Source organism: Oenanthe melanoleuca, chromosome Z (assembly GCF_029582105.1).
Source record: "Oenanthe melanoleuca isolate GR-GAL-2019-014 chromosome Z, OMel1.0, whole genome shotgun sequence".
NCBI classification, from domain to species: domain Eukaryota; kingdom Metazoa; phylum Chordata; class Aves; order Passeriformes; family Muscicapidae; genus Oenanthe; species Oenanthe melanoleuca.
Genome location: NC_079362.1, coordinates 16161572 through 16186976, shown reverse-complemented (window position 1 = coordinate 16186976; position 25405 = coordinate 16161572). Strand labels below are relative to the sequence as shown.

At 38.0% G+C, this 25405-nt stretch overlaps 1 protein-coding gene across 1 annotated transcript in view; it reads right to left on the bottom strand.

The window, feature by feature from the left end:
• Window positions 1–25405, bottom strand: part of CAMK4 (calcium/calmodulin dependent protein kinase IV) — a 140144-nt gene that overhangs the window by 42433 nt on the left and 72306 nt on the right. Inside the window, exons 3-5 of the mRNA XM_056514054.1 lie at window positions 18674–18736; window positions 18069–18151; window positions 5480–5552 (exon numbers count right to left, since the gene is read on the bottom strand). Of these exons, the coding sequence (XP_056370029.1) occupies window positions 5480–5552; window positions 18069–18151; window positions 18674–18736 (219 nt within the window). The remainder of the gene's footprint in view (window positions 1–5479; window positions 5553–18068; window positions 18152–18673; window positions 18737–25405) is intronic.

Sequence of the window (25405 nt, the reverse complement as noted above, 5' to 3'; positions counted from 1 at the left end):
CCCTCATTTCCTCACTGCTGATGGCAGCATTGCTAGGCTTTTTTGACTGTAACTTTTCTTCAACACATGTGCTGCAAGAGGAACCTTGTACTCAGCTGAAAACAGATTTTAATTATTTTTTTCTAATAATTCTGAATCAAGGTACTGATAAATCAGGTTAGTGTGATAATAACTGTTACCCTCTCCACAATTTAAGTACATCAATTACAAGGAAAAAGTAGCTTAAAATCTGTTTTCAACAAACATGAAAAGCAATCAAATGTAAGCCTGCAAAATAATGAACCTACTCATTAAGAAAGCCTTTGCCCTCTAAGCAGATTATCCTGTGTATGGAGCCATTACTGAACATTGCTGCAGAGACAGCACATTCGAAACACAAATGCAATTCCCTCCCAGGCAGGGGCAGCACTTTAATTGGTTTTTTACATAACTTGACAGTTTACCTACTTGCTTATTTGTTCTTAACAGCAGTGAGACAGAACGGTTTCCCAGGACACTGATGAAGCCCCTGTTAAAATGTTGTCACCAAATGGAAGAAAAGACCAAGATGATTTCCCAGCTTCTATGGACTCATCTCTGTATGTGATGTGTTTAACCACCTCTCCAAGAGGATTCACCGTCAAGCCTCACAAATCTTGAAGAATGAAACATTTCATGCCAAGACTAGACCAAATAGAAACTATTTTTTATTTAATAAAAACCTAACAACAATGCCATAAGATGGACAGATGCTGTTATTTCTTACTACAAGTCATTAAGTTGTATGCCATGCCTACGGCAATACTCCAGTTCAGGGATGAATGAATGTAATTGACCTGCAAAACATTTCCTGATACCCAACCAACCATCAGTCCTTGCCTGCTTTCACTGTATTATAAGATACAATGCAAGCAAACAATATTCTCTCCTTTTTCCATTCCTCCTCTATATCTGACATTTTACCTTGATATACAGGGTTTATTGTGTATGTGAGGCATGTTTTATTATGGAAGTACCTTCCGGAAATATTGCTAGAACCTCTTTATTCTGCAGTCTAACTCTACCACTATTAAAGTAGTGTTTACACTATTTCAAGAGGCTATGAGCCTGTAAAAAGAGGAATGGAGAAAGTGGTTCACACTCTACAACATCATAATCCTTAGCACATTCCTTGTCTTATAATATCAAGCATTGGTCCTTAGCAACAGCCGCACTGTTAAAGATATACTGAATCTGGCCTAAACCAAGCTTCTGAAATTCCACTTTTAAGCAAACCTACAGAAAACTTGACAGAAGAATTTTCCACTTGCCCTTCTTTCCCATCAGAAAAGCAGGGGTTAGTGGGTAGTCTTAGGTCAGAACACTGGCTGTTTCTTAACTTCCTCTTTATGGATAAAAACACTTATGCCAGGAAGAGACTCAAAAAGCCACTCTAGTGTCAGAGGCAGGATGGAAAACACTCAGGATTCATCAGTGAATGGGGAGAAATCTGAAGGTACAAATGCCTCTTCCATTGAAGCGAAAATCCTTTGCAAAATCTACTAAAGAGAGAAAATCCATGTTCTTCAGTATCTTAAATCAAGCATAGGATTTTTCTTCCTACATAGAGTGCTCACAAATTTTGCTACTATTTTTGACAAGTCTTTATTCTCTTTTGTAATACTTAGGCATCCCTTCCATTCTCTTCTGTGAATTTTGACTTCATTTTCTACAGAACTGAGCTTTAGGTTTCTTCCCAATTATTCTCCTTTTTTATGGTGTGCCTTTTTAGACTTTGTTACATATATATTGATAATTGACCTTGTTCAAAATTTCAGACACCAGTGACAATTACACCTCAATTAAGCTCACCTTGTAGCTGGTGGCTAAAACTAAAATGCATTCATTGTCTCCAGCTCCAGCAAGAACTAACTCAATGATGGTATAGAAAAAAAAGGAAACCTCTGCATAATCTTTATCTCTTGTACACTTTTCTTTGAATGCCAAACCCCCCAAATATCTAATTCCATGCTCTTGGTTCTTATCCTGTCTTTATAAGTCTGATTAGCTCATTTGGCCTAAGCTGTAATTGTCATACACACCAATGCCTCAGAGTTTGCAAATCTGCTTACAAGCTGCATATTTGTAAGTTCATTATTGGACAGATCAAAATTCTCTGAAATTAACAGAAACCCTTAATCTAGATTTTCTTTCTCAAACCTGCAAGTTGCTTAAGTGCCCTCAGGCTTTGCCACCCCACACCTGAGATGCTCTCTGTGGATTTAAGATGACAAGGAACTGAACAGAAGTGCAGATCTATAATGAGGCTTGAAGCAGCCAAAAATCTAAATTGAAAAATAGAAACTGAGAGAGTCCCACATAAAAGTTCAGGAAAATGTTCCTATCTAGACATGATAATGGGCAGTCTAAGAAAAGAAATTATTGTAAAATTTCATGGGAATTTAATTTAGAGACTGATGGATGAGTTCAAAACTACATAGAGTATGCATGGTAGTAACCACCCTGAATACAAAAACTAAACTGTTATACTAAATTTCAAATTTAAATATATTGAAAAGAGTAATTTAATGCCCAAGCAGCAAGTTATCCCTTTGACACTAATGCAGAGTAGGTAAGAAGGAACAGCATTTATTTTTAATGACAAATGCACTTAAAATACACATTTTAAAAAAATATATCAGTGTAATTTTATTAAGTTTGACCAGCGGAAAAATAGATGTGTGTTTTTCCCTTAAAGAAGTGTGCAATATTTTTTTTGTGACCAATCTTTTGAGGACTACTTGGATTCCAAAATATCAGTAACTCATTCTGCAAGATACCCAGAAGATTTGGCCTCAGGACATCTGCATGCAGAAATTAATTCATTGCAACGAAAAAAAAAAAAAAAAAAAGAAAAAAAAAGAAAAAAAAAAGAAAAACTGCTACTAGAATATGTGCAAGAAGACCACACTGCATGCAGGTCATTCCTTGAGAGGAGAGAAATGACAATAGTGTGCCAAGGAAGACTGCCCTCAGATGCCTCCTCTTTAGGCATGAAACTCATTCATGGAATCATGAGATTCCCTCTCATCTCCCTGTGCTGTTAGATGCCAACAAAACCTCTCTACATGCTTTGAACAGCACAGCAGAAGAGCTAAAGGGATGAACAGTGGTTTGACCTAGTTTTGTACAAGCCTTTTATCTATGAATGAAGCTATCTCCCAGCTTGAAGAACAATGAAAGAATAATGGAACAGGAAAAATGCAGAAGAGAGGAAAAATGTAATATGGTCCTGCTAAGGGCAAATACCAGCTAGGAACTCCAGATCAGATGTAAACAGCAGAAAGGAAAATCATGAAAAAAGACAAAATGAATGTGAAGGTCTACACAACAGTACTGCTTTTTTTATTTTTTCTGATCTTGGGATGACAGATGTCGGATATATTTATGATGGTTTGTGACATGAAGATTGAGATTAATCTTCTGTTGCTACTCTGGTTGCTTGATTAATTCTTGGTAAGCCAGTTAGAGCTGGGCTTATAGGTATTCAGGTATTACAAAAACCAGACAGACCTAGAAGCTTTGTCAATTAGTCTCTTATTTAGTCCATTTGCTTTAACAGTTTCAAAAGAAATTGAATAAAAAAATCCTTAAGCGCTTTTAAAATTCCATTCTGCACTTCTCATTAAATTCTTTAGAAGTGTCTCATAAAAACCTTTGCTATATGAAGACATAATACCTCCTCATGTTAATGATCCCCTGTAAGGTCCATGACTATAGCAACAGCTCTGAGCAGGGGCCTTATAAAACATTCAGTTCAAGAGAGGTCAGCAACAGGAAGGCTGGATGCTGCTTTTTCAAAGAGCAATTTATAAAAATCACATGGGACAAAAAGCTTTTTTGGTGCCAGAATGGTATTAACTGGCATTGCTTATTGTAAAAATTGTACAAATATTTGGTTTTAAGAATCATCTGCGGATATATTTCCTTTCGTTTTGAAAAAATTATTCTGCTGCTTTTCCAGTTTCTAACAATAACTCCTGTCCTTCTCACAAGCACCATTCTGTCAAGTTTATAGCCCAAATCTATCAGAGTACTTCAGCAGGGCTGCAAAGATCCCAGCCTGGGTACTGCCACTTCCACAACTTTTCCAGCTTTGGCTTAGATGTTCAGTGTCAGCTGTAAAAGCAGAAGTCAATACAGCTCATCCTAGTTAGGGATCTAGTACAAGGAACCACAGAAATCCTAGTTATTGCTTTTATAAAAATGATTTTTTTCAGTTTTCATACACCACTGTTCTGTTGACTTCAGCCAAGCAATTTTGACTTATAGAAGATGAAGATTTTTCTCTTGTTTCTGGCTTTAAAATAAAGAGCTTTAACACCTTCTGAAATATGTTTCAGCAAAATTTACTCATAATTTTTTTGTAAAAGAATGTTAAATAATGTAAAAAATTAAATAATGTAAATAATGAGGCACTTCAACTGAAAGAAAAAGTAATAAAATAACAATGTGAGCCAATTTCAAAAGTTTATACAATTGCATTATGATGTGCTGTAAAATACATAATGTGGACTTCTTCCGATGAGAGTGACCTCACAGACATCAGATCTTTCAGAAGGAACCATGAAGTGAGCATGCATGGTCTTGCAGCAGGTGCAGTTATTCTTGTAATCACCAGTTCTCACATCTTACTTAGTGTGAACAGGCTCATCACTGTTACCAATAGGGGCGTTTCACACTGAGCTATTTTGTTTTCATACCCAGGTAAACACTCCCAGGCTGGCCTGCTCCTTCTGGTGAACAGAATTGCTGCTGTAACCAGTAATCTCCTCGTCTCTGGATGCCCTCCACAGAGGCCAGTCATCTCCACCAGTCCTTTCCTGAGGACAGCTCCTGTGACAATGCATCTCCATGCATGGAGAACCAGCCTCACCACAAACACACCCTGCAGGCTGATCTCTCCTTTCCCTTGTCCAACACCTCCCCTCTCCTCCCTCTCTTCTGTACTGGAAGTGAACAGCACTAACATGCTGGACACGGGACAATTTAATTTCTTAAGTATTTCCCCAGCATCTGATTGCTGGTTTGGAGAAAGTCAGGTGTGAAACCAGATGGAAGAGCTACAAGTGACTAAGAAGCACAGAAAATGTACTGAAATACTGTATCTAGACACTAGAAGACTTCCTCAAGAATTTGTAGATCTTTCTCTAAGTGATAGAATGTGAAATTGTATAAAAATTCCAGTGGTTCAAAAGCACAAAACATATAGAGAAAGAAGGTATATTAGAAACTGCACTGGTTTCTGGCAACAATTATTATTCTGCCCTCTCTCAACAGTACTGACATTCTGATTGAAGTACAATTCATCAAAGTGTCACTGATTACCTTAAAAATTATCAATATGCAATTAATTGTAGGAGGAAACTTGTGCACACAGCCTCTTTCACACACAAGTATTTATTGAGCCACCATGGATGAAAGATCAGGTGCTGAGCATGAGATGCCAGATAATACTCACAGAAACTGCCTCCAGGATCTGTTTGACAGCATCTGCAGCATCTCGTTCACTGTAGTACCCCTTTTCCACAATCCTACAGAAAAAAGCAACACAATTAAGCATTAAGGTGAATAAACAGTGAAGCAAGAGGCTTCTTTTCAAAACTTCTTATCAAAAAGAAGCATATCAAAGCTTCTTATCAAAATTTGATAGCAAGCAATCAAATTTAAATACGACCAGGACAGTGGAGTGCCCCCAAGAGACTAGAATACAGCCCTTTTGCAATTTAAGTTACCTTTGATTTCTAGTTAAATGAAAGACAGGAGGCTAAATGCCAACTGCACAAGATGCTCATAATATATGTACATATTCAGTTCAAAGTTTTTGAAACTTTCTGACAAACAAGGAATCTGAATTACTGAAAGATATAACTACTCAACATTTAGGGCCTGATTTTTCACTTTTATGTTTAACTTAAACCCTTCCTTCCTAGTTAGTTTGTTAGTTAGATAGTATGTCATAGAACATAAGCACTATGCTTTGCACACACAGATCTGAATTATTCAAGAGAAAAGGTTGGTGTAAAAGTTAACTGGTTTCAAATTATCCTTCAAGAGTGATGGGCTGAACAACTGTTTTTCCCCCTCAGTAGAAAACTGGGGATGCTACATACAAAAAGACACAGGTGTTTTTACAACTAAAGCTACTTTTCTCTTTTGGAAAAGCTACTTTTTCTTATAGTGGGCAGTAGACAAAGATTTACACAATGACATACAAGCAGTTAATAAAATAAGGATCTATCATTTAAGTAACCTAATTCTCTATTTAAATACACACTCAACAGTCTTTTTACTGATGTTTTTAACTGAGCATAGTATTTGTGAACTACAATAATTATCACTCAGAGAGTAACCTTAAAGGTCAGATTTTTGATCTGAAGTCTTCATATTTTTGCTGCATTAATTTTTCAAAGCCCAAGAAAACATAGACAGATGTCTAGAAACAGAATCTGTGGTGCCTACAAGATATTTGATAAAACAATGTTTTGCAAGCAGACAAGCCAGTTCTATAAAACAATTTTCTAAAATCCCCATGAAGCAGTACAGCAAGGAACCTTTAATGTCTGAAATCACTGGAAATGCCTTCTGCCCAAAGGTCCATAAAAGGGCTGTGCTGGTGGTAGGAAGGATATTCTTCTTTCTCCCCACTGCTCCTGCTTTGCAGGAACTTTTAATCACTTCCTTTTACTGAAATAACAGATTCATGTTGAGTGACCATCAATGCAGCTACTCAGCTTCACAGAACTGGAAGGAAAGGTGTGACTAGTGTACATATGAAAAGTATTACTTTATACTCATTAGAAGATCAAGTGGCTAGGAGTTAGAAACAGTGCAAAGATAGCACTCCACCAGAAACAGAGGCAGCAAGGAAAGAGGCACTTTGGAAAGCAATCTACACAGGGATATTCCCAATCAGCTGCAATTACTTTACCTTTACACTCATTGTGTTCACAGAAAACTGAGTCTATTCCTCTGGCAGCAGTAACAGCCAGTATTCCCTCTCAAGCAGCTCTTCTATTTCTTTTTATTTCATTGCTGCATAATTGCTTGTGATGATTTCTGGAAGCTTGCTTGTTTTGGGCTCTTTGGGTTTTTTGGCAACCCTTTAGCTGTCATGCCATATGCACTGTTTAACACTTTTGCTTTCTTTGTGCCTTCAGCCCTTCTCCTGTTTTGGTCATCTGTTTACATCATCAGGGTGAGCTTCACTAGAACTTATCACCATAAGTGGAAAACAAAACAAATCTTACTTAGTGAGACATTATATTAAGCTTTTAGCCTGAAGTATAGAAAAGAGGTTACAAAACCCCAACAATTACCTCAAATAAAATGCTACATTATGCTTAAAGGCTATATTACTCCTTAGCCATTCCAGGCTGAATTATCCTCTTCTGTTAGATTACATTGTGACACCTGAGCCCCAATGGCATTCTTGCTTAGTTATTCATTCCCCCAAACACTCTGGCTTTGCTTCCTCCTCCTTTTTGATTCAAATGAAGTATTTAGTGTCAGCCAGATGTACCTGTCTGTAGCATCCACTCTGCCCCATGCACAGAGCCCAGCAGGTGCAGGATAACCTTGTGCCCCTGACCTCAGAAGCGCATGAGGCAGGTTCTAAGGCCTAAACAGTATGTAGAATACTCTGATTTTCCAACACACCTCAGAGTAAGATCAGAGAAATATGAAGTAATGCAGTTACAATTCAATTTACATTTCTCCCTTAAATAAAAAAATTCTGTTTTTACAGTGTACTAACTGTTTCGAAACACATAAACCAGGGGAATGAAAAAAAAAAACAACCAACCCTTAAAGGCAGTCTATGGCTTTGTATTTTCCTCCAGTCACCCAAATCAAAGAAAAGAGGAGCTTCCTGTAAATGTCCAGCCAATGCTAATTACCTGACCAGTGGAAATAAGCAAAAAATCAAAAAGACACTCAAGACTGCCCTCTTGACCTCAAGATGAGTCCACGCTGACTTAGGCAATAGATGCTGCTAAGCATAGCTTGCTGCTTTCATTATTTATATTAAGCACATTGCAGAAGAAACACACAGACCTTAAAGATGAAGCCTTGTAATTTACACTTTAAAATAAATAAATGTAATGAAGTGCGGGCCCATATTTCTGGAGAGCAATAAAAAACAGCTGTAGAAATATTGTGCAATGCACTGGACCATCTGCTAGTGCTACATGTGAATAACATGCACTGGCAAGCCAATTACAGATTATGTCATATAGAGTTAACTTTCCAGTTTTCCAGGAGTCTAGAATTCAGATTTATTGACAATAGAAAACTTACTCTTAATTAATAATAATCTAGCAAATAGAAAACCTAATATTCTGTGATAGCAATAAATGAAAAAAGACATCCCTTTCCAAAGATGAACATTTATTTCTAAGGGTACTCTGCTTTAGAACTAAAACCTGGGTATTAGGCAGTAAGGAGGAGTATTGAAAGATTATCCTGTAGTTCAGGTCATATAGTAATGCTGGGGGATCATTTGCATATTTATTTTTTGCATCCTCCCTGTGGTAGTTTACATAAGACAAACGGTAGGTGTGCCAGCAAGACTCCTACCTGAGACCAATGAGTCCTCTTTAAAAGGATTTTTTAAATTCAGTCTGCAGATTAACAATGACTCATTGCCCATTTTTCTATAATGGGACAGAAACCTGCAGAAATATCTTATTTCACTATGATTGAAGCAAACCCCAACTATTTATACCTAGTTTATAGGATGATCTTTGACAAAACCATGGGTGAACGAAGATTAAGCCTTTGCTGAGAGAAAGATAGGAATAGAACCAATAAGGAACTAATTAAATATTCTCTTTGATATGCAAATGAAGAAGCCAGGTAGGCCAACAGAGTGCTGGAGAGCACTCTGTGAGGAAAACTGTGAGGAAGACAGCAGGGAATCCAGAACTGTTTGAAACCAGAAAAAAAAAATGTTTGGAAAAACACTTAATTTGGTGCTGCAAGCATCCAGGAAATCTAAGACGTACCTACAAAATGAAGACATTCTAAACCAAGCAAAAATGCAATGCCGATTTGTGTAGGATCTTTTTTTCATGACGATGCATGCACATTTATTGAAATATGCTGATGCAATTGTTTACATTTTTGTACGTCAAGACACATATTTCCAAGCACATGTCATCATATTTGAGACAAATCTGCCTCCATCTGTGTAGAGGAGCTGGGAAATACTTCCCAGAGCCCCTACGCAGTGCCCTCTCCCAGTGCCAGCAGATATGGAGATGTCCTTTGGGAACAGCCCAGTACCATGCTGAGATACATCCCTGCCAGCCTGCAGGGCTGGGCACCCCACAGAAATCTTTGTTTTCCTGCTCTCTCAGCTGCTGCCCAGAGGTGGAAGAGCCTTGCCAGGGTAATGGGGCAGTAACAGATTTAGCAGTGAGCAAAACCACTCTTAGCATCACACTGCCCAGCAGGCATGTGGAAATGGCATGGTGTGTTTCTGGGGACAAATGCTCTCCTGCAGTTGATATTTTGGCAGCTTCCATCATCAAACACATATATGTGTTCAAATGTTTCATAATTTGCAGTAATCCTTGCCAGACCCTCAGCTCTTGCTACGTTTTTAATAAGATTTCCATGTTGCACATCTTCATCAGAGTCTGCAGATGCAAAAACTCTTACCAGCATTCACCACACCCCTGCAGCCTCCAGTGTAATTTGGGAAGACCATGTAATGGATTTTACTCCTTTTGGGGCATTCTTCCTGGTACTATGCTTTAATTCACTGAATATGTGTGAAGCCATGGAAATCAGTGGGCCATATCCCAGTAAAGGAAGGGAACTAGTGGACACACCTGCTCTGCAGAAAATTTATTACTGCTAGGGCAAAAAAAGGAAGAACACAGTCCTGCTAAGCTAAACACATGAGACCTGAAAATCAATGAGGAAAGAGATAGAGAATCCCAAGGCATCATTTTAGAATCAATTTTCAGAGGAGTATTAAATTATATTGATATACAGTTTTACACTTGACTAGAATACGTTTCTGGGGATCAACAACAAGCACACCAGGCAAGCTAAAATAATCAGTCTCCCACATTAACAAACAAGTGAGCATTTCACTGGAAAAGGAAAGGATAGGTTTGATTTTTCAAAGAGTAACAAAACAGCTCTTTCAAAGTCCAGCAAGAGAAACAGAGTTTGCACAGCTGCACTAGATAGAAAAAGAAATCAAAACCACCCAGGAACCTGCTTTGAGTAAGGAGAGGACTCATCCAGTGCCAGAGGATGCTAGACTGGGCGAGTCACTGATAGCACACACCTCTTTGTGCAAGGCTGACAGTGCCTTAAATTCCAGCCAGCATTTGCTGCTGTTACAGCTCTCAGCTAAGAGTGAGGAAGTGTGAACACCCTTCCCCCTCCACAGAACCACTCCAGGCCTCTCCGTGGCAATGCCTGAAACTTCCAGTTGAGACCACTGACCCTGAGATCAAAGCCTTTTTCTCTTTTATTTTTCACTGGTATCAGAATCAGTATTGGTACAACGAATATTCCTGCATTTTTAAACTCAATTTACTCACAACTCCTGCTGATAAAGAAAATTTGAAATTTTACCACATTAACAAGCTTACTTTTTCCTCCCCCATGCTCTACATGCACTAGCTCTCCTATTCTTAGCTCTTCTTCTCTGCTTGCCTCCCACGTGGCCCACTCTACCCATCCTCCAGTCTTTCCTGAAATGTGAGCAGGTAAAGTCTGTTGCTTTCCTGCCTTAACTCATATTAGCAAATGCTCTTAGCTTTATGCTAATTAATCTAAACAATCACCCTAAAATTTGCAATATTTAACAATTATTTATGTTGCTGCTATAAATACTATTTCTCCGTGATGTAGAATTGGTAGCATTTGAGTATTAGCTGAATTTAGAAACATATCATGTGGCTTGCAAAAGTCCTGCTATATCAACTTGGCCATCTAAGACAGTAAAGATTATTACACTTTATCAGTTTCCAACATTGTTTTGCTTTCTCAAAGCACTGTCTGTATTTGCTTTGCAGACCATCCTTTATATTTATTATGACATTAAAAAAAGCCATCACTCTTTTCATGGTCATTTTCATTCTGCCTCTGGCTGGTTTTTCCCAAAATCCTTGCAATACATCTTAGCTGTGGACTGTGTCATGCTACTTCATGTACTGTCTCAGGCAAGTCACTGCCCAGGATACATACAAGTTCTGTTCCAACACCAGTATGAGCTAATGATTTTAAAAATTGTTTCATTCTATATAATAAACGTCAATTTATCTAAAATGCTTTGGTTGTCATGGAGACTTTTTCTGAAACAACTCAATTCTTATGCAAATTCTTGCATTCAATTAAAATGGAATTAGAAGATTTCTACAAGCTAAAGTGAGACTGAAAACTAGCAGAAACAGGAAAAGAAAATGACATCGCTCTATTCAATAGCAAAATGTTTTCCGCAAGGGACATTTTCTCAATGAATCATTCATAGATCTATTGGTTCTTGCCTGTATTGAGATGATTGCAATTCCTGGTTGCTCTCATGCATTTTTTAGTTTAAAAAAAGGTTTCCCACATAAATATGCATGCATTTTCCATACTACAGAACTGAAGAATAATAAAAAATTTTAACAGTAGCTCTGATTCAGAATCTCCCTTATTCTACAACTATTTTCATATTACAGAGCAGACAAGCTGTTACTGTCTCTAATGACTCAAACTGCCTGTCTGTAATCTGAAAAAAGATAATGGGAAATACTGACCTGGGTTTTGACCTGACTTCCTGTGAAACAAACAAGAAGTTTTTTTTCAATACTGTGTTTAAAAATGAAATTCATCACTGCAGTCATTCAGGAAAACTGTTTCCCTCCATTGTTATTAAGCAAGATGCACTCTCTGATAAATGTGGCATGCAGGAGAATTTAGAGAAAGATTACATATTTCTTATAGCTCATACTAGGGTTTGTTTCCCTCTCTTTAACTTTCTACTTTCAACTCAGCATTACTATAGCACCCACAGAATTTGACAAGTTCACCTTTCAGGAGCTGATCCCAGAAGATATTTTTTAAAATAAGTCTTTGTTTCTAGAGGTTGTGAAGCCACAGTGCTCATATCTGACTGCAAGCTTCCCTCTCAAAAGTTTCTGTGTAACTGGCTAAGTGAGGCAGCACAACAAATGGGATTGCTGAAGCACAATTCAACTCCTGCCTGCTGAGAGGGAGCAAAGGGAATGATCCAGAAAGCTTGCAGAAGAGGCAGTGGCCTCAGGAGGGGAAAAGAGTAGCACTGAAGGCACCAATGAAGCTGCCCTGACAACCACTGCTGAGGCTTTAATTGCATTTCTCTGGCTAGCTAAGGGCTCCTTGATTTGGATAAGATGTGGGAATGTGGAGTAAGATCAACAGACATGAAGAGAACATAAATGGGGGACAAAAGATTGCAGGGGCAAAGAAAATATAGTCTTTCACAATCCTCTGCTGCATAAGAGTTGGCTATAAAGTCTGCTTTAAAGAATAATCACTTCTCTCTACCTGCTGGGGACAAGGCAAACAAATACTGGCCGAATTTACAGAAAATAAGTTTCTCCTAATATTGACACTGAATATAATTATCAGCCTGGAAAGTCACTATAATAGCTTACATATAATACTACAAAGGTATTTAAGAAACAAAAACCAAAACCATGGATGATGCCCAAGGATGGTGGAAAGATCCTACCTGAGTTCAGGTGACCCACCTGCCTACTTCATCCCTCCACCAGTGCAGTTCCAGCTGCCATGACATTTTAAACGAGTTGCCCTGGAGCTCACTCTGGCACATCACCCACTTCCCAGCAAGAGTGAACATCTGATCATCAAACGCTGGAACCACAAGCTGGGCACAGTTTGCATAACTCAGATTGTGCTTATATTCCTCTGTGTCACAATTCCCAAGAGCATTCACATTATCATTATGCAGTTCAGGATTATTTCAGGTTCACCTCTTCCAGACCTTCTTTTGTGGCCTTGGCACCACTTACAGTGCACTGGTCTGTGATGCATTCCTTACAACCATGACTAAAGGTTAATGCTGAACTGAGAAGTACATAACCTAAAACATACTTGCTTTTCAGGCTTTCATTAAAAAAATCTCCTTAATTACCATCCAGGAAAAGCATTTCAGTGCTCTGAATATTTAGGAAAACTGTACTTCTTCCTAAAATATTTTGACTTCACTTTACACTCTTGTCATAATGTACTTAGCAAAAAAGCAATTAAATCCTAAATGTACAAACTACACAGGTTTTAAGTGACATTATAATTTCAGGAGAGGTGTTGAATCAATGCACAGAAGACACATTATTAGCACTTGGCTCAGTCAGGGACTTTCTGTATGTACCTATGTATGTAGGGTACAGTTATATAGGCTGAAGGTTTTTTACCTCAACAGCTGTCAAAACCTCTCTGCATTTCAATAAAATAAGAATTTAAAATGTGTTAATAATTAAGGAATTCAATTATTCAATCAGCTTCCTAATTAATTTAACAGGTTAATTTAAATCTGCTAGTTTTTCTGCCATGCAGATTATGTATATCTATATTACAATACTGAGGCTGTGGTAGAAAACTGAGAATACATCCGTCAGAAGAGCTATAATCACAAGAACCTTCTGTATTAAAAATATCTAATAAACTAAAAAGCTTCACAGGCACTGATGCATACAGCTTACAAAAGGCTTTCCCAGTTCCCAGAGTGACAGAAAATTAGGCACTGACCACCAAAAAAAAATTGTAAAGGCATTATTACAATATTCTCTATCTGAGAACAAAATACCAAATTACGTGGGAAAGGATTGCAAATGAGCATTAATGCACATGTCCTTCTTCTGAAATTACTTTGTTTTATCATTACTGAAGCTAAATTCAAGAGAAACCAAATGAGCTACTAGGATATCAAAGAGCACTTTAATCAGAGCTCTGTCTTGACTTCCAACTTCAGAGAACTGGCATAGTTGGTGTACTCAAGTCATCAACCTCGTTTTAGTTTTGTCATTCCTGAATGAGGGATCTGTAGCAAGGTCCTATGAAGCAGGGAGTCCAAAGGACTTCTCTGACCCCAGGTCATGAGACAGACAGACTGGCAAAACATAATGAGACCAGGGCACTGAAGCAAACAGAAGGTACTATTCTGACACTAGCTCATAAGAAACACACACTTTAGTGATTGATTAATTCCTTGACTATTTTTGACTTCCCTTTTTGGAAATTTTAATTTCCAAAAGCACAAACAAAAAGGTGTTCTTTAAGCTTCACTATATTTTGTCCATAAGTAGCAATAATTCCCACACCTCTTAAAAATGCAAGTTCTTTAGAAAAAATTAACATTTTAATAATAATTAATATTATTATTAATTTTAATTAATTAATATAATTAATGTATACTATATAAAAGAAGAAAATATGAGTTTGAACCGAGAGTTAGAGGAAATTACATGAAACTTGAAGTGACTCAAGAAACTGTCAGTCATAAGCACAACTTTTAGACATTGTTTGGTGCACTTAATAATAAGATGAAAGAAGAAACAGAAGAGCCTGTGGTCAAGATGTCAAAGTAAAAACAAGAAGAATGTATGGATTGACATTTTTATCTGAAGTGGAGAAAACAAAAACTGTTCTTAGCAATCTGCAGATATTCTGACTAAAAAGAAGTTAGAGTTGAATTGTTTTGCTGAAATTCGTATTTGAAAAGGAGATATACTGGTGATTCAGCTGAAAGACAATAGATATGAGTAAAATTTGAATGAAAAAAACAACTTCAACAAAAGGTAGCCCATAAAAGACAAAATATCAGATTGTGCTTTTGGGCTCACCATTGCTGGAACACTTTGAGCCTTACTGAAGATCATCCTTTGGGGCTCTGTCAAAACAATGCTAGTTTAGATGCACATCATCCAAGCCTGTCTGTTTTAAACATGCAGGAATGAAAGAGGAGAGGGCCAAGCAAGTGTCAGAAGTGTGTCCCAGCACTAGGCTGGAGGCGCAGCACCTGTAAAGAATTTTAATACCAGTTAATTTAGACTTGCTGAATTTTTCTCTCCTCGTAAATCCTTCCACTGGTCTGCCACTCTCTTTGTCATTCTTTGCCACAAGCTCTTTGCCACTCCTCTCTTGCTGGGTTGGCAAAAATCATCAGGTACTTTGGCAGTAAACATTCTAATTTACACAAACTTCTCCAGTTTTGAGTAGTTATATTTATTGCATTTGGAGTGGTATGTAGGGTATGACCCACAATGTGATTTATGACATCTGAGAAACAGTTTTCTTTTTAAAAATACAGCCAAAATCAGCCTGATTAGAACTACTAACTCAGGTGTCAAACTGATACATCCATTTGAATTTATCTCCCTTTAGGTAGCACAATTGAAAAATTGTCATAATGAGAGTTCATTTTAGCAATAACGTGGATGATTTGACAGTAATGTTAAATATGGTGAGGGAAGTGAATAATTTCATTACCCAGAACCTTTAGTTAGAACAGCACAAAACCAGCAGCACATCAACAATGCTAATAGGATTCTAGAAGACTAATTTGATCTTAGGTGTTTGTAAAACCATCTTCGTGATAAGATGGATGTTTACATGGAAGAACTTACTCTTCTGCAGCTCAAATACTATTCAGAAGAAGAATGGACATCTGGAATGGGAGAAAACTGGTGCAATAAAACAGCCAATATAAAAACTAGCAGCATATTACAAGATTTAGCAGTAACAGCAATGAAGATGTTTGCAGCCAGGAGAGCAAGACTGCTTGTGTAACAGGCCCAGTTGTGTCATCTGCTGATAGCTGACTGGAAACAGGGATGAGAGTAACTCCTCCAGAGTACAAAAGTTGCTTTGCTGTCTGTGTGTGGGTGGTGGCTCACAAATAAGGCACAATAAGGTATTCCAAACCCTGGAGGTGGTTCCAGGCCACACTGGGGTCCTGCTTGCCCACACAGGGTCTCACCTTGAGGAAAACCACAGGGTAGATCTCAAGACCTGCTCACAGGTCTCCCCCCACATCTGACACAGCTCCTCAGCTCAGGAGGAGATATTCCAGGGTCATTTTCTTTCTCCTGCGATGGGAATCATACAAGCACGGAAAAAGGTGTGTGCAAGGTCTCTCTGCCAGTCAGGACTGAAGATTTCCTTCATGCATGGTAAAAAGATGTAAGGACTGAAAAGATTAAGCATAAGAGAGGAATCTGGCCTAAGGCAGAAAGCTAAATTTATCCTCCCAAAACTCAGAGGGCAGCCATTGTACAGCACAACGCAAGTGTTAATCCTTTATCCCAGCTTAGAAAGGGGAGACAGCCAATGTTTAATTGGAGTTGCTAGTGCAAAACATCTTGGCTGCATATTTCTGTTTAATTATTTTTAGTTTAAGGTTGAAGAGTGAAGTAATACTCCTATTCCTAGCTTAAGAGCTGAAAATAATTTAATATGGTATCCTGTTTCATTGCTTGTTGGGTCTTTTTCCAAATCACAAAGGCTATATTGACAAAGTTTCCAGTTCAGGAGGATGCAGAGTTCAGATCTCCACAGTATTGATGCTCATCTACAGCATCACAAGGGGACCCTGCAATTCTACTGAGCAACTTTGCTTCAGAATGCCAGACAGCTGGTCCTAGCTGTCAAAACTATAGGATCAAGCATCCAATCTTTTTGAAAAGATCAATCTGACAGTTCAACTCCCATAGTCACTACTAAGCATAGATTATGGAATGTGGAAACTGGCAGACTATTAAATCCTGGTTTCAGCAAATAAGGCAATTTCCCTCCTGGATCCCATGAAGTCTTTCTTCTTCAGTTCTTCTACCACACAGATGGTTGCTGTTCATGAACCAATACTTTCACTGGATTATTTGTGTTTTGCCATTGCAAAATTTCATCCAAGACTCCTGTAGAGTATCCAGCCCTCCTGAAAATGACTGAATCTGAAACCCATGTGGACATATAAAGGGCTACATGAAAGGTAAGGCACTTGGACCAGGTTCCTCTCCAGCTCAGGACTGGGCACTCACTGATTCTTTAGCTTGCAGCTTGTTTCTCCTCATTCCTTTGGCTGAGTATTGAGAGAATAATCACTTTTCTTCTGTCAAACTTAGGATGCCACAGGAGCAGCTGCTTTTGTTGTTATTGTTGTTGCTCAGAAATAGTTCTTGTCAAGGTCGAAGGTATGACCATGACATAAAAAAACCTTATGATTTTGTTTTTTCAAGTAGAAGATACTTTCAGACCGAATATTTGATGTGTATTTTTGTAATATTCCTCTATGATACTGAACTTTAATTACAGAGTAAGGAAAATCAAACAACCTGTCCTTACATGAGCTAGGAATCACTAATGTCAGTAACTTAATTCACTTACTCAAGCCAGTATCAAAGGTTATTCTTATCATCTCTTGCTCTAAAAAACCCAAATCCTTACCAATAAGATATCATCCCAACACCATTACAGAATCATCTCACTTTATGCATATGCACTTACTCCAGAAGCATTTACAGCCTCATGAGCAAAACCTTCAGAACTCAACAGCTGTCTTGAAGAACCTTTCTAGCAAAACCAGATGATCATAAACACAGTGAATACCAAAAAGAGTTTCATTCTTGTTAGTCTACTTACAAAATTTTTATTTGACATAACACTATCCTCCTGGCTGGTCTGATTGCCACCCAATATATTTTATGATGACCTGTCAATGAGATTTTGTCAGTTTTTCCCATCTTTTGTCTGCTCTAACACACTCATTGCTATGTGCCTGCTGAGCACCTTTCTTCTACCTTTACTGGCTAATTCATAAATTTTCAACCTGCTTTTTTATTTTTTCCCCAAAAGTCTCCTGATGATTACATTTCCAAAGGCACTTTAAAAGTTATTTGCTGCAGACATTTATTCATGTGAATAAATCACATGCTGGTGAAATAATTCCAGTAATTACTAACACAGGGTTTACATACAGAGAAGAAATTTGAACTCTAACATCCTTGGGGAAGGAAGGTACTGGGAGAGGTGTACAGGTAACTTACCTGTCAAATAGCTCTCCACCAGTGACTAGTTCCAGAACAAGACTGATTTCTGTAGGGGTCTCAAATATCTCCTTCAGTTTTATCTGGTAAAAGATAACAGAAAATATTTCCTTTTCTTATTTGTCTTCTTGCTGAGCACATCTGAAGGTCAACAGTAGAATACAGACCACAGCTGGGAGAGTTATCTTGTTCTCTACCAACTTCTTTGCTAGCTTTTTTTCTTTTTTTGCACTTTTTTGGTTATTCTCAGACCTCAGTAACCTCTGTGAAATACAGTAGTTTAAGAGGCCGTCTGCCAGTCTCTCAGAGAAACCAAAAAGTAAGACCTTTCCTACCCTCCTAGGACTGAAAACACCAACTTCCACTTTCATTTGCAGAACTTCTTTCACATAGTTTCTCACTCTGTAAGAACATCAATGTTTTATCCTACAATGGAAGTATAACTCAAGAGATGCTCATTAAAAAAGCTGCTAGCATGCCAGTGAAGAGAACCCAGAGCTTTAATCCAGGTCCATACAGGTGAACCACAACAGCTTTCTCTCACAAACAGACAGAGTAAAAAACAAGGAAACAAATATAGAGCAAAAGAACATGGCTAAACTTACTATGTTGGGATGTGAAAGGCGAAGAAGAACTCCAATTTCAGTGCGGACAATTTTCTTGTCTACCTGGTTAAAAGTGGGGAGGGAAAAAGGGAAAAAAATATTTTAATGCTCAGCATAGAAACTTCTGGATGAATGACAGGATGAATAGCACTTCTAGATCTCCCAGAAGAGTGATGTAATATATGGGACACACAAGTCAAACACACTGTCAAGAGAAACTTTCTGCTAACACGGGATAGATATTATAACAGAGAAATGTTCACATCCATCAAAATGATTACAAATATATGTGAATCACACAAGAAGTACAATACAGAAAAGTATCTGAAAAAGGTGGAAAATTCCTATTTTTACTCAAGTTCTGACCTTGTCTATTGCTTCTTATGTTTGTTGAGTTTATGCTAGGATAGCTTTCTTTTGACACGCTGTCCATCAGCTGTGCTGGAAAAGGTTTCTGCATGTAAGATGTGCCCATCAAATAGTGTAATTTACTGCTTAGAACAAAAAAGTGATTCAAAGGTCAAATACCTCCAGCTGCAGAGCATAAGGTTTAACCTTAATTTGCTTTAATTATCTCTGGCAGAAGGATCTATTAATTCCAATTATTGGTTAAACCTCTGAGAAGACTACCCATTCCCCTTTCAAACTGCAGTCTTCAACAATCCAGGCACAACTTATGTTCTTGGGGGACATCAGTCATTTCTCACAAGAAATGCAGAGCTAGGGAGTATTCCATTCAGGAAAGAAAACTGCAGCTCTCCTGGAACTAGAAAACGTTTGTAAGCAAATTATGAATTCCTTTATGTTTCTAAGGCAATTAATACATTTATGAGGAAACTATCTGGTTTGCAAATATCCTCCCAAACCCTAAAGAAGTCCTGTACTGATGACTCAGGGGGTTCTGAAATGAATGAGAGTCAGCAAGTCACTGTGTGGTTCAAAATTGATGACATACATGACGTCAAGCAGAACATTTTGAGAGGAACTTGAACTGCTTTTTTCTTAGTATAGGTTTTTTATCAAAGGCAAGTTTTGGTTTTGGTTTTTTACATCAAATGGGAAATGAATGGCAGTCATAATATAAAAACCTTTAAAGAGGACATAAAATTACCTACAATTTCTTAGTGAAAAAGACACATGGGGGGTTTTAATTACCTGAAAGAAGAGAGCTACTTCTCCATAATTTATTTTTTTCCAGCATCAACAAAATCCAGGTATCCATTACATTCAGAACTCCTGGATAGGCAGAATTTGATTCTTCCCTTGTGTCAGTCAGGGATGACTCCAGCTTAGTAATGTCACAGTGTTCTGACACTGGTGTAAATGAGTAGAGAACTAGAGCCCTCAGGGTTTTCTTAAAACTTACTGACATTCAATCTCTTCTAGTGGCTCTGCCAGGAAGCAAAATGAAGTAAGAAAAACCAACTTTAAATTCAGTGCATGTAAGAAGGAGCAGAAATCAAACATTGAAGAGGAATGAAATATTCCATTGCCTGAACATCTAATTGAAGGTAAATAACATGGCCAATAACAAAATCTTCATGGAGCAAAACACTTGCTCTGGGATCAAACCCAGGACCCTTTAAGCTTGTGACCAATGCATGCTTTATAAATGTTTTTGCTTTCTACTCCAAATGCAACAAACAAATGCTTTTTCCTGCTACATAAAGACTGAGCAGAAGGTTTGAGGATAGGCTCCAGTGAACTTTTCCTAAAATGCTGCTAGCACCAGCCTGAGGTCTTGCTTAGTTTTAACATCTCCTTGACATCACTTTGGGTTACTTTAGTGAGTGCAAACATGCAGCAAAGGCCTCCAAAAGCCACTGCTGGGCAGCAAAGGGCTTTTGATGATTCACACAGTAATACATGTTGTGACTGCTTTCACACACTTTGCACCTCAGTCAGGATCAGAAAAATTAATGTACAATTGTGCATGGACAGTGATATCCCCAGGAGAGCAGTTTAGACTGAAAAATTTACCTTATCCAAAAGCACTGATATAGACTGAACAACCCATAGCTTTTTCCTTCAGTTTTGAAAATGTAAGGAAAGGGCTGCCCAAAATCTGAAGATGACTTGTTTTGGCACTAAGCAGTTACAAGTAAGAAACTATAGAGGACTCCTCTTACCTTTCAGGCAGCAATTAATTAAGTGAAAACATGGGCTAAGACTCAATTTTTGGTTCTTGGTTTCACAGATATTCACTCTCAAACTGTAGGTCAGTTCCTCTATGATCAAGTTTGTGACCTGACACACAATAGCAGACTTTCACACTTTCTCAGATGATTGTATGAGGAACAGGTATCTCAAAATTCAAGATGATAAGATGGAATGGCAAATATGTGACAGAGAAACACTTAGGACTGTTATGTATTTATATGCAATGGCTATCGGGATAGATTTTACTATAGAAATGGGCATGTATAGGTGATATGAATTGTTCCAGACTATAAACAGGGACATATTTAGTCATGACATTTCATTACAGACAGCCTATTTTATCACTTTTATTTTCTTACCTTCTTCTACACTAAGTACAGATAGAGTTATGTCAACACTTACCTTGTTTCAGCTCCTACCAGGAAAAAAAGGTACCTATTTATATCAGGGCCAAACCTGGCTTATTTTTAGTTTGGGCAGGAGTATCAGCAATTCAACTATTTATATTGAACTTTTCTACCATCATCCTATCAAATAATTTCCTGACAGAGATTATTTGCTAGGATGAGAGTCAGGCACCTCACTTTAGAGTGTATGTTGCTATAGCAACAATTTTTAAAACTCAGATAATTTAATCAAGATATGCCATTACCACAAATGTTTGGGCAAATTAAGTATGTTGGGCAGATCAAATACAGTGGTATTTGATTTGTGTGTATGTAATAACTGATCAAAATGAGGTTGCAAAACTCCTTATTTTGTCTCCTTCTCTTTGGATGCAATTTAAATAGGCAGTACAGTGCCTGAAAACTCTCTGAGCTTTCCTTAAATTAGCATTACTCACAGGAGCATCAGTGAGATATGTGTGAGTATATTACAGTGAAGAATAATGGGATCAGCAGAACTAGTCTGTTTGTGAAGTGAAAAAAACAATCAAATGTTAACTTTCAGAGGTTTCACAGTACCTCTGCTTTAGCAATTATCCTTTTATCCTTTATTCTTCACTTATAATCTATGCTAAATGGACTAGAGTATGCTTTTGGTCAAATATTTCATCAGCATAATTTGATTTCTACTCAAATGATTATTTTATTCTGTATGAAAAACATTACCTCTGTGCCAGGTCACATAAATGCCTCGTTGGGGGATTTTAATGCTGGTGCAATTTTACTGAGCCGTATTTGCTGCCTTTAAATCAAGAGGCATTTGCTGTGATAGGCCTGCAGAGCAATAACCTGCTGTGGAACACCCATTAGAGAAGTAATTTGACAGGTAAACCAAAGTTATTTACCATCCCTTCACTGCTGACCCTGCTTGAAGATTTCACTGTCGTAGGCCAAAAAAAAACCCAAACAAAGTTGTTAGATGGCCTCTGATTATTAAAACCCACATGATTACCTGTGGAGACACATGGAGTGCTGAAAGGCAGAAAATCTGCAAGAACTGCTTGTAGGTGCTATACAGCCACTGCCTAGTGTGTGGCTTCCAGTGCTCCTTAGTAAACTCTAGCAAGCAAACCAGGAGCTGTGACTGTACCATAGATAAGCACCTGCATGCTGGCTTCAATCTAGCCAAATAAAGTACCTGCAGCAGCAAAAATCTAAAAGCCTGAACTTGGGAGCAAGAGGCAATCTAGGAATGCTGCTCCCTTAATTTATAATAAAGCATTTACATTAAAAGGGTGATCATTCCTGGATTATTCCTAGTATTTGTCTCCCTTATTATTTCACTCCAGTAGAATTAGGTATTTATCTCTTTTATAGGTATGTGTCTGCAATTACCCTGTCTTTGAATTTTCATATTGGTCATACAGAAAAAGAGCACTAGGTTTATATTCAGTGCATTTCTTATTTTTGAATTTCATATTATTTTGACAAGAGAAAGGAATGGAAAATTCCTTAATGAAAGCTGAGATTCTTCCGTGTTTCCATGCCCCAAGATGGTGAGGTGGAGTAATGCTAAAAGCCACTGAGATGTAAAAGTGTTGTTTCTGTGTGAATTAAATGAAACAAGATAAAATGAACCACTACTTTACCCAGATTAATCCAGCTGCTGCTTTGCAATATAGTAAAGACAGTAAATACAGTAAAAACACAGATATTCTCTGTACCCTCAAATTTAGTAGAGAGCAAAAGGTAGAGCACATTCCTCATCCTGCAAGTTCAGTCTCTGCTGTTCTCCTTCCCCTGGGCACTGTGGAGGCAAAGGGGCACATTTGCCCAGCTGTGACCACTGTGCAGGTTGGGTGATAACACTGTGCCCAGGCAGTGGGTGTGAAGAAACCAATGCAACACATCTCTTGAGGAGCTTCACAGCACTGCCCACCTCAGGGAGCCTGCTCACACCAGCTCTGTGCAACTCCTTAATTAATATCCCACTTCTTGACTCACATGAACCCTTCTAATATGAGCAATGAATTCCTTATTGCCAGCAGGTCAGGCTCTGACTGTGTGCTTCTCTGCACTTACAGGGATCACAGCACAAGGCTTTATTAGCTTCACACTACACTATTAAAAGTGCTTCCAAGAAACAAAGTTTTGTTTGCTCATACAGTAACTGTTCTGAAGCCTAAACCTTTCTTCATTTTATGGTATCAGCTGCTAATTAACATTTATAATTTTGCAGTTGCTTTGGCTTCTCACAGTTAAGCTGAAATATTAAAACTTGTACATAAACTACACACAAGCAGATCTGTCAGTTCCCTGACAGTCAAAAAGGTCTGTTCCCAGCTGTCACAACTAAACACAGGAGTGATGGGTTATCCAGGCTCTCTTGAGAGGTTTGAAGAAAAAAAAATAGGCTTGAATTTAAAGACTGAATTTAAATAAATCTTCACAAGAGAAGGTTCAAAGAAGATATTTTCTATGCAGTTTAAGGTCTTGCTTTTCAATTTCAGAATGTCCTGAATAACAAGAATTCCAGTTTATGCCCAGTTTATACATAAAATATCTTCTCACAATGTCTTTCAGTCAAGACTTTGAGGATAAAACACTTTAAAGAAGACTTCTGAATGTGTTTTTATATCTTGATAAAGATGGATAGTATTGAAATCATCTAATCTCATCTGTGTATCAATGCAAGATACATATGTCAGTCATCAGCATAAGTGATTAAAAATCATGGAGGTTACAAAAAAGTGCTATGCCAGAAACATCCCAGGACAAATGAAAATAGAGACTTACATGAGACTCAGCCCACTTCTCTGAATTACTCTGATGTAATTCAGTAATCAGCATGGCAGTGGACATGGCAGGAGGTAAAAGCAGAATTTTAAAAAGCTGACCCTTCTGACTGAAAGGACACATCATTGTTCCAATTAGGACATTTATTTAACAGATGCTTCAGATTATTTGATTCATCGAATGACCTTTTTAGAATGAAAATAACAGTTTCCAAAGTAAAGAATTCCTCCTATGTTTTAGTGGATGTTCTTGGGGGATATTCTCAGCAAGGTCTTCAGCTCTGTCTTTGAACCTTTGAACTCCTAATGAACTATTATTATCTTAAAAAAAAAAACTGTTTGAAATAACCTTTTTGAATTTTAAGCTGGCCAGACTATTCTGGCTCTATCTGCACTCAAGCAGATAGACAAGTGGACTCCCTAAAGAGCACAATAAACAACTCAATAAAGCACAACAGCAACTGCACAGCCCTGTAGTATCTTCCCTAAACTCAGCCTGGAGTTTTCACTGTGCTGGTTTGGCTGGGATAGAGTTTATTTTCTTCACAGTGGCTATCATAGGGTTGGGCTTCAATTGGTGCTAGAAACAGTGTGGGTAATTCAGGGATAGTTTTATTATTGCTGAGCAGGGCTCACAAAGCCTTTTCTGCTTCTCATTCCAACATACCAGGGAGCAGGCTAGGGGTGCACAAGAAATTGGGAGAGGACAGAGCCATGACAGGTGACACCAGAAGACCAAAGGGACACTTTAGACTGTGTGGCATCATGCAAAGGACATAATTCTGGGGGATAAGAAGTAAAGGGGTGGGCGATAATTCAGAGTCTTCTGAAGTCACTGTTCTGTATGATGGAGCCTTGTTTTCCTAGAGATGGCTGACTAAGCAACACAGTGAATGAATTCCTTACTTTGCTTATGTGCACAGCTTTTACTTTGCCTATTTAACTGTCTGTATCTCAATCCATGAGTGTTCTCACTTTCACTCTTCTGATTTTCTCCCCATCCTGCTGGGGATGAGAGAGTGAGCAGCTCCATGGGGCTTAGTAGCCAGCTGGGGTTAAACAACAACATGGGTTACTGAGGACTTTATTTTTACCCTACATAAGTAATTTTGTATTATTAATGCAAAACAAAAAAAAAAAAAAAAAAAAAAAGACTATTACTAGAGCAATTGTTTTCTGCATACAAATACATACTTCAAATTTTTAACTGTAGTCCTTCAAGAGATGCGTATTCCTCAGACTAAACACATCTGCATGGGAATACTCCTGGTTACATCAACGTGCCTGCATTTGTCCTGTCAGGTGATTAAAAGTCTGGTAGCTGTTGGCTGCAAATACTTGGGTTTGTAGAAGCTGAAAGAGACTGATCTGTCTACAAGAGATAGGACTGT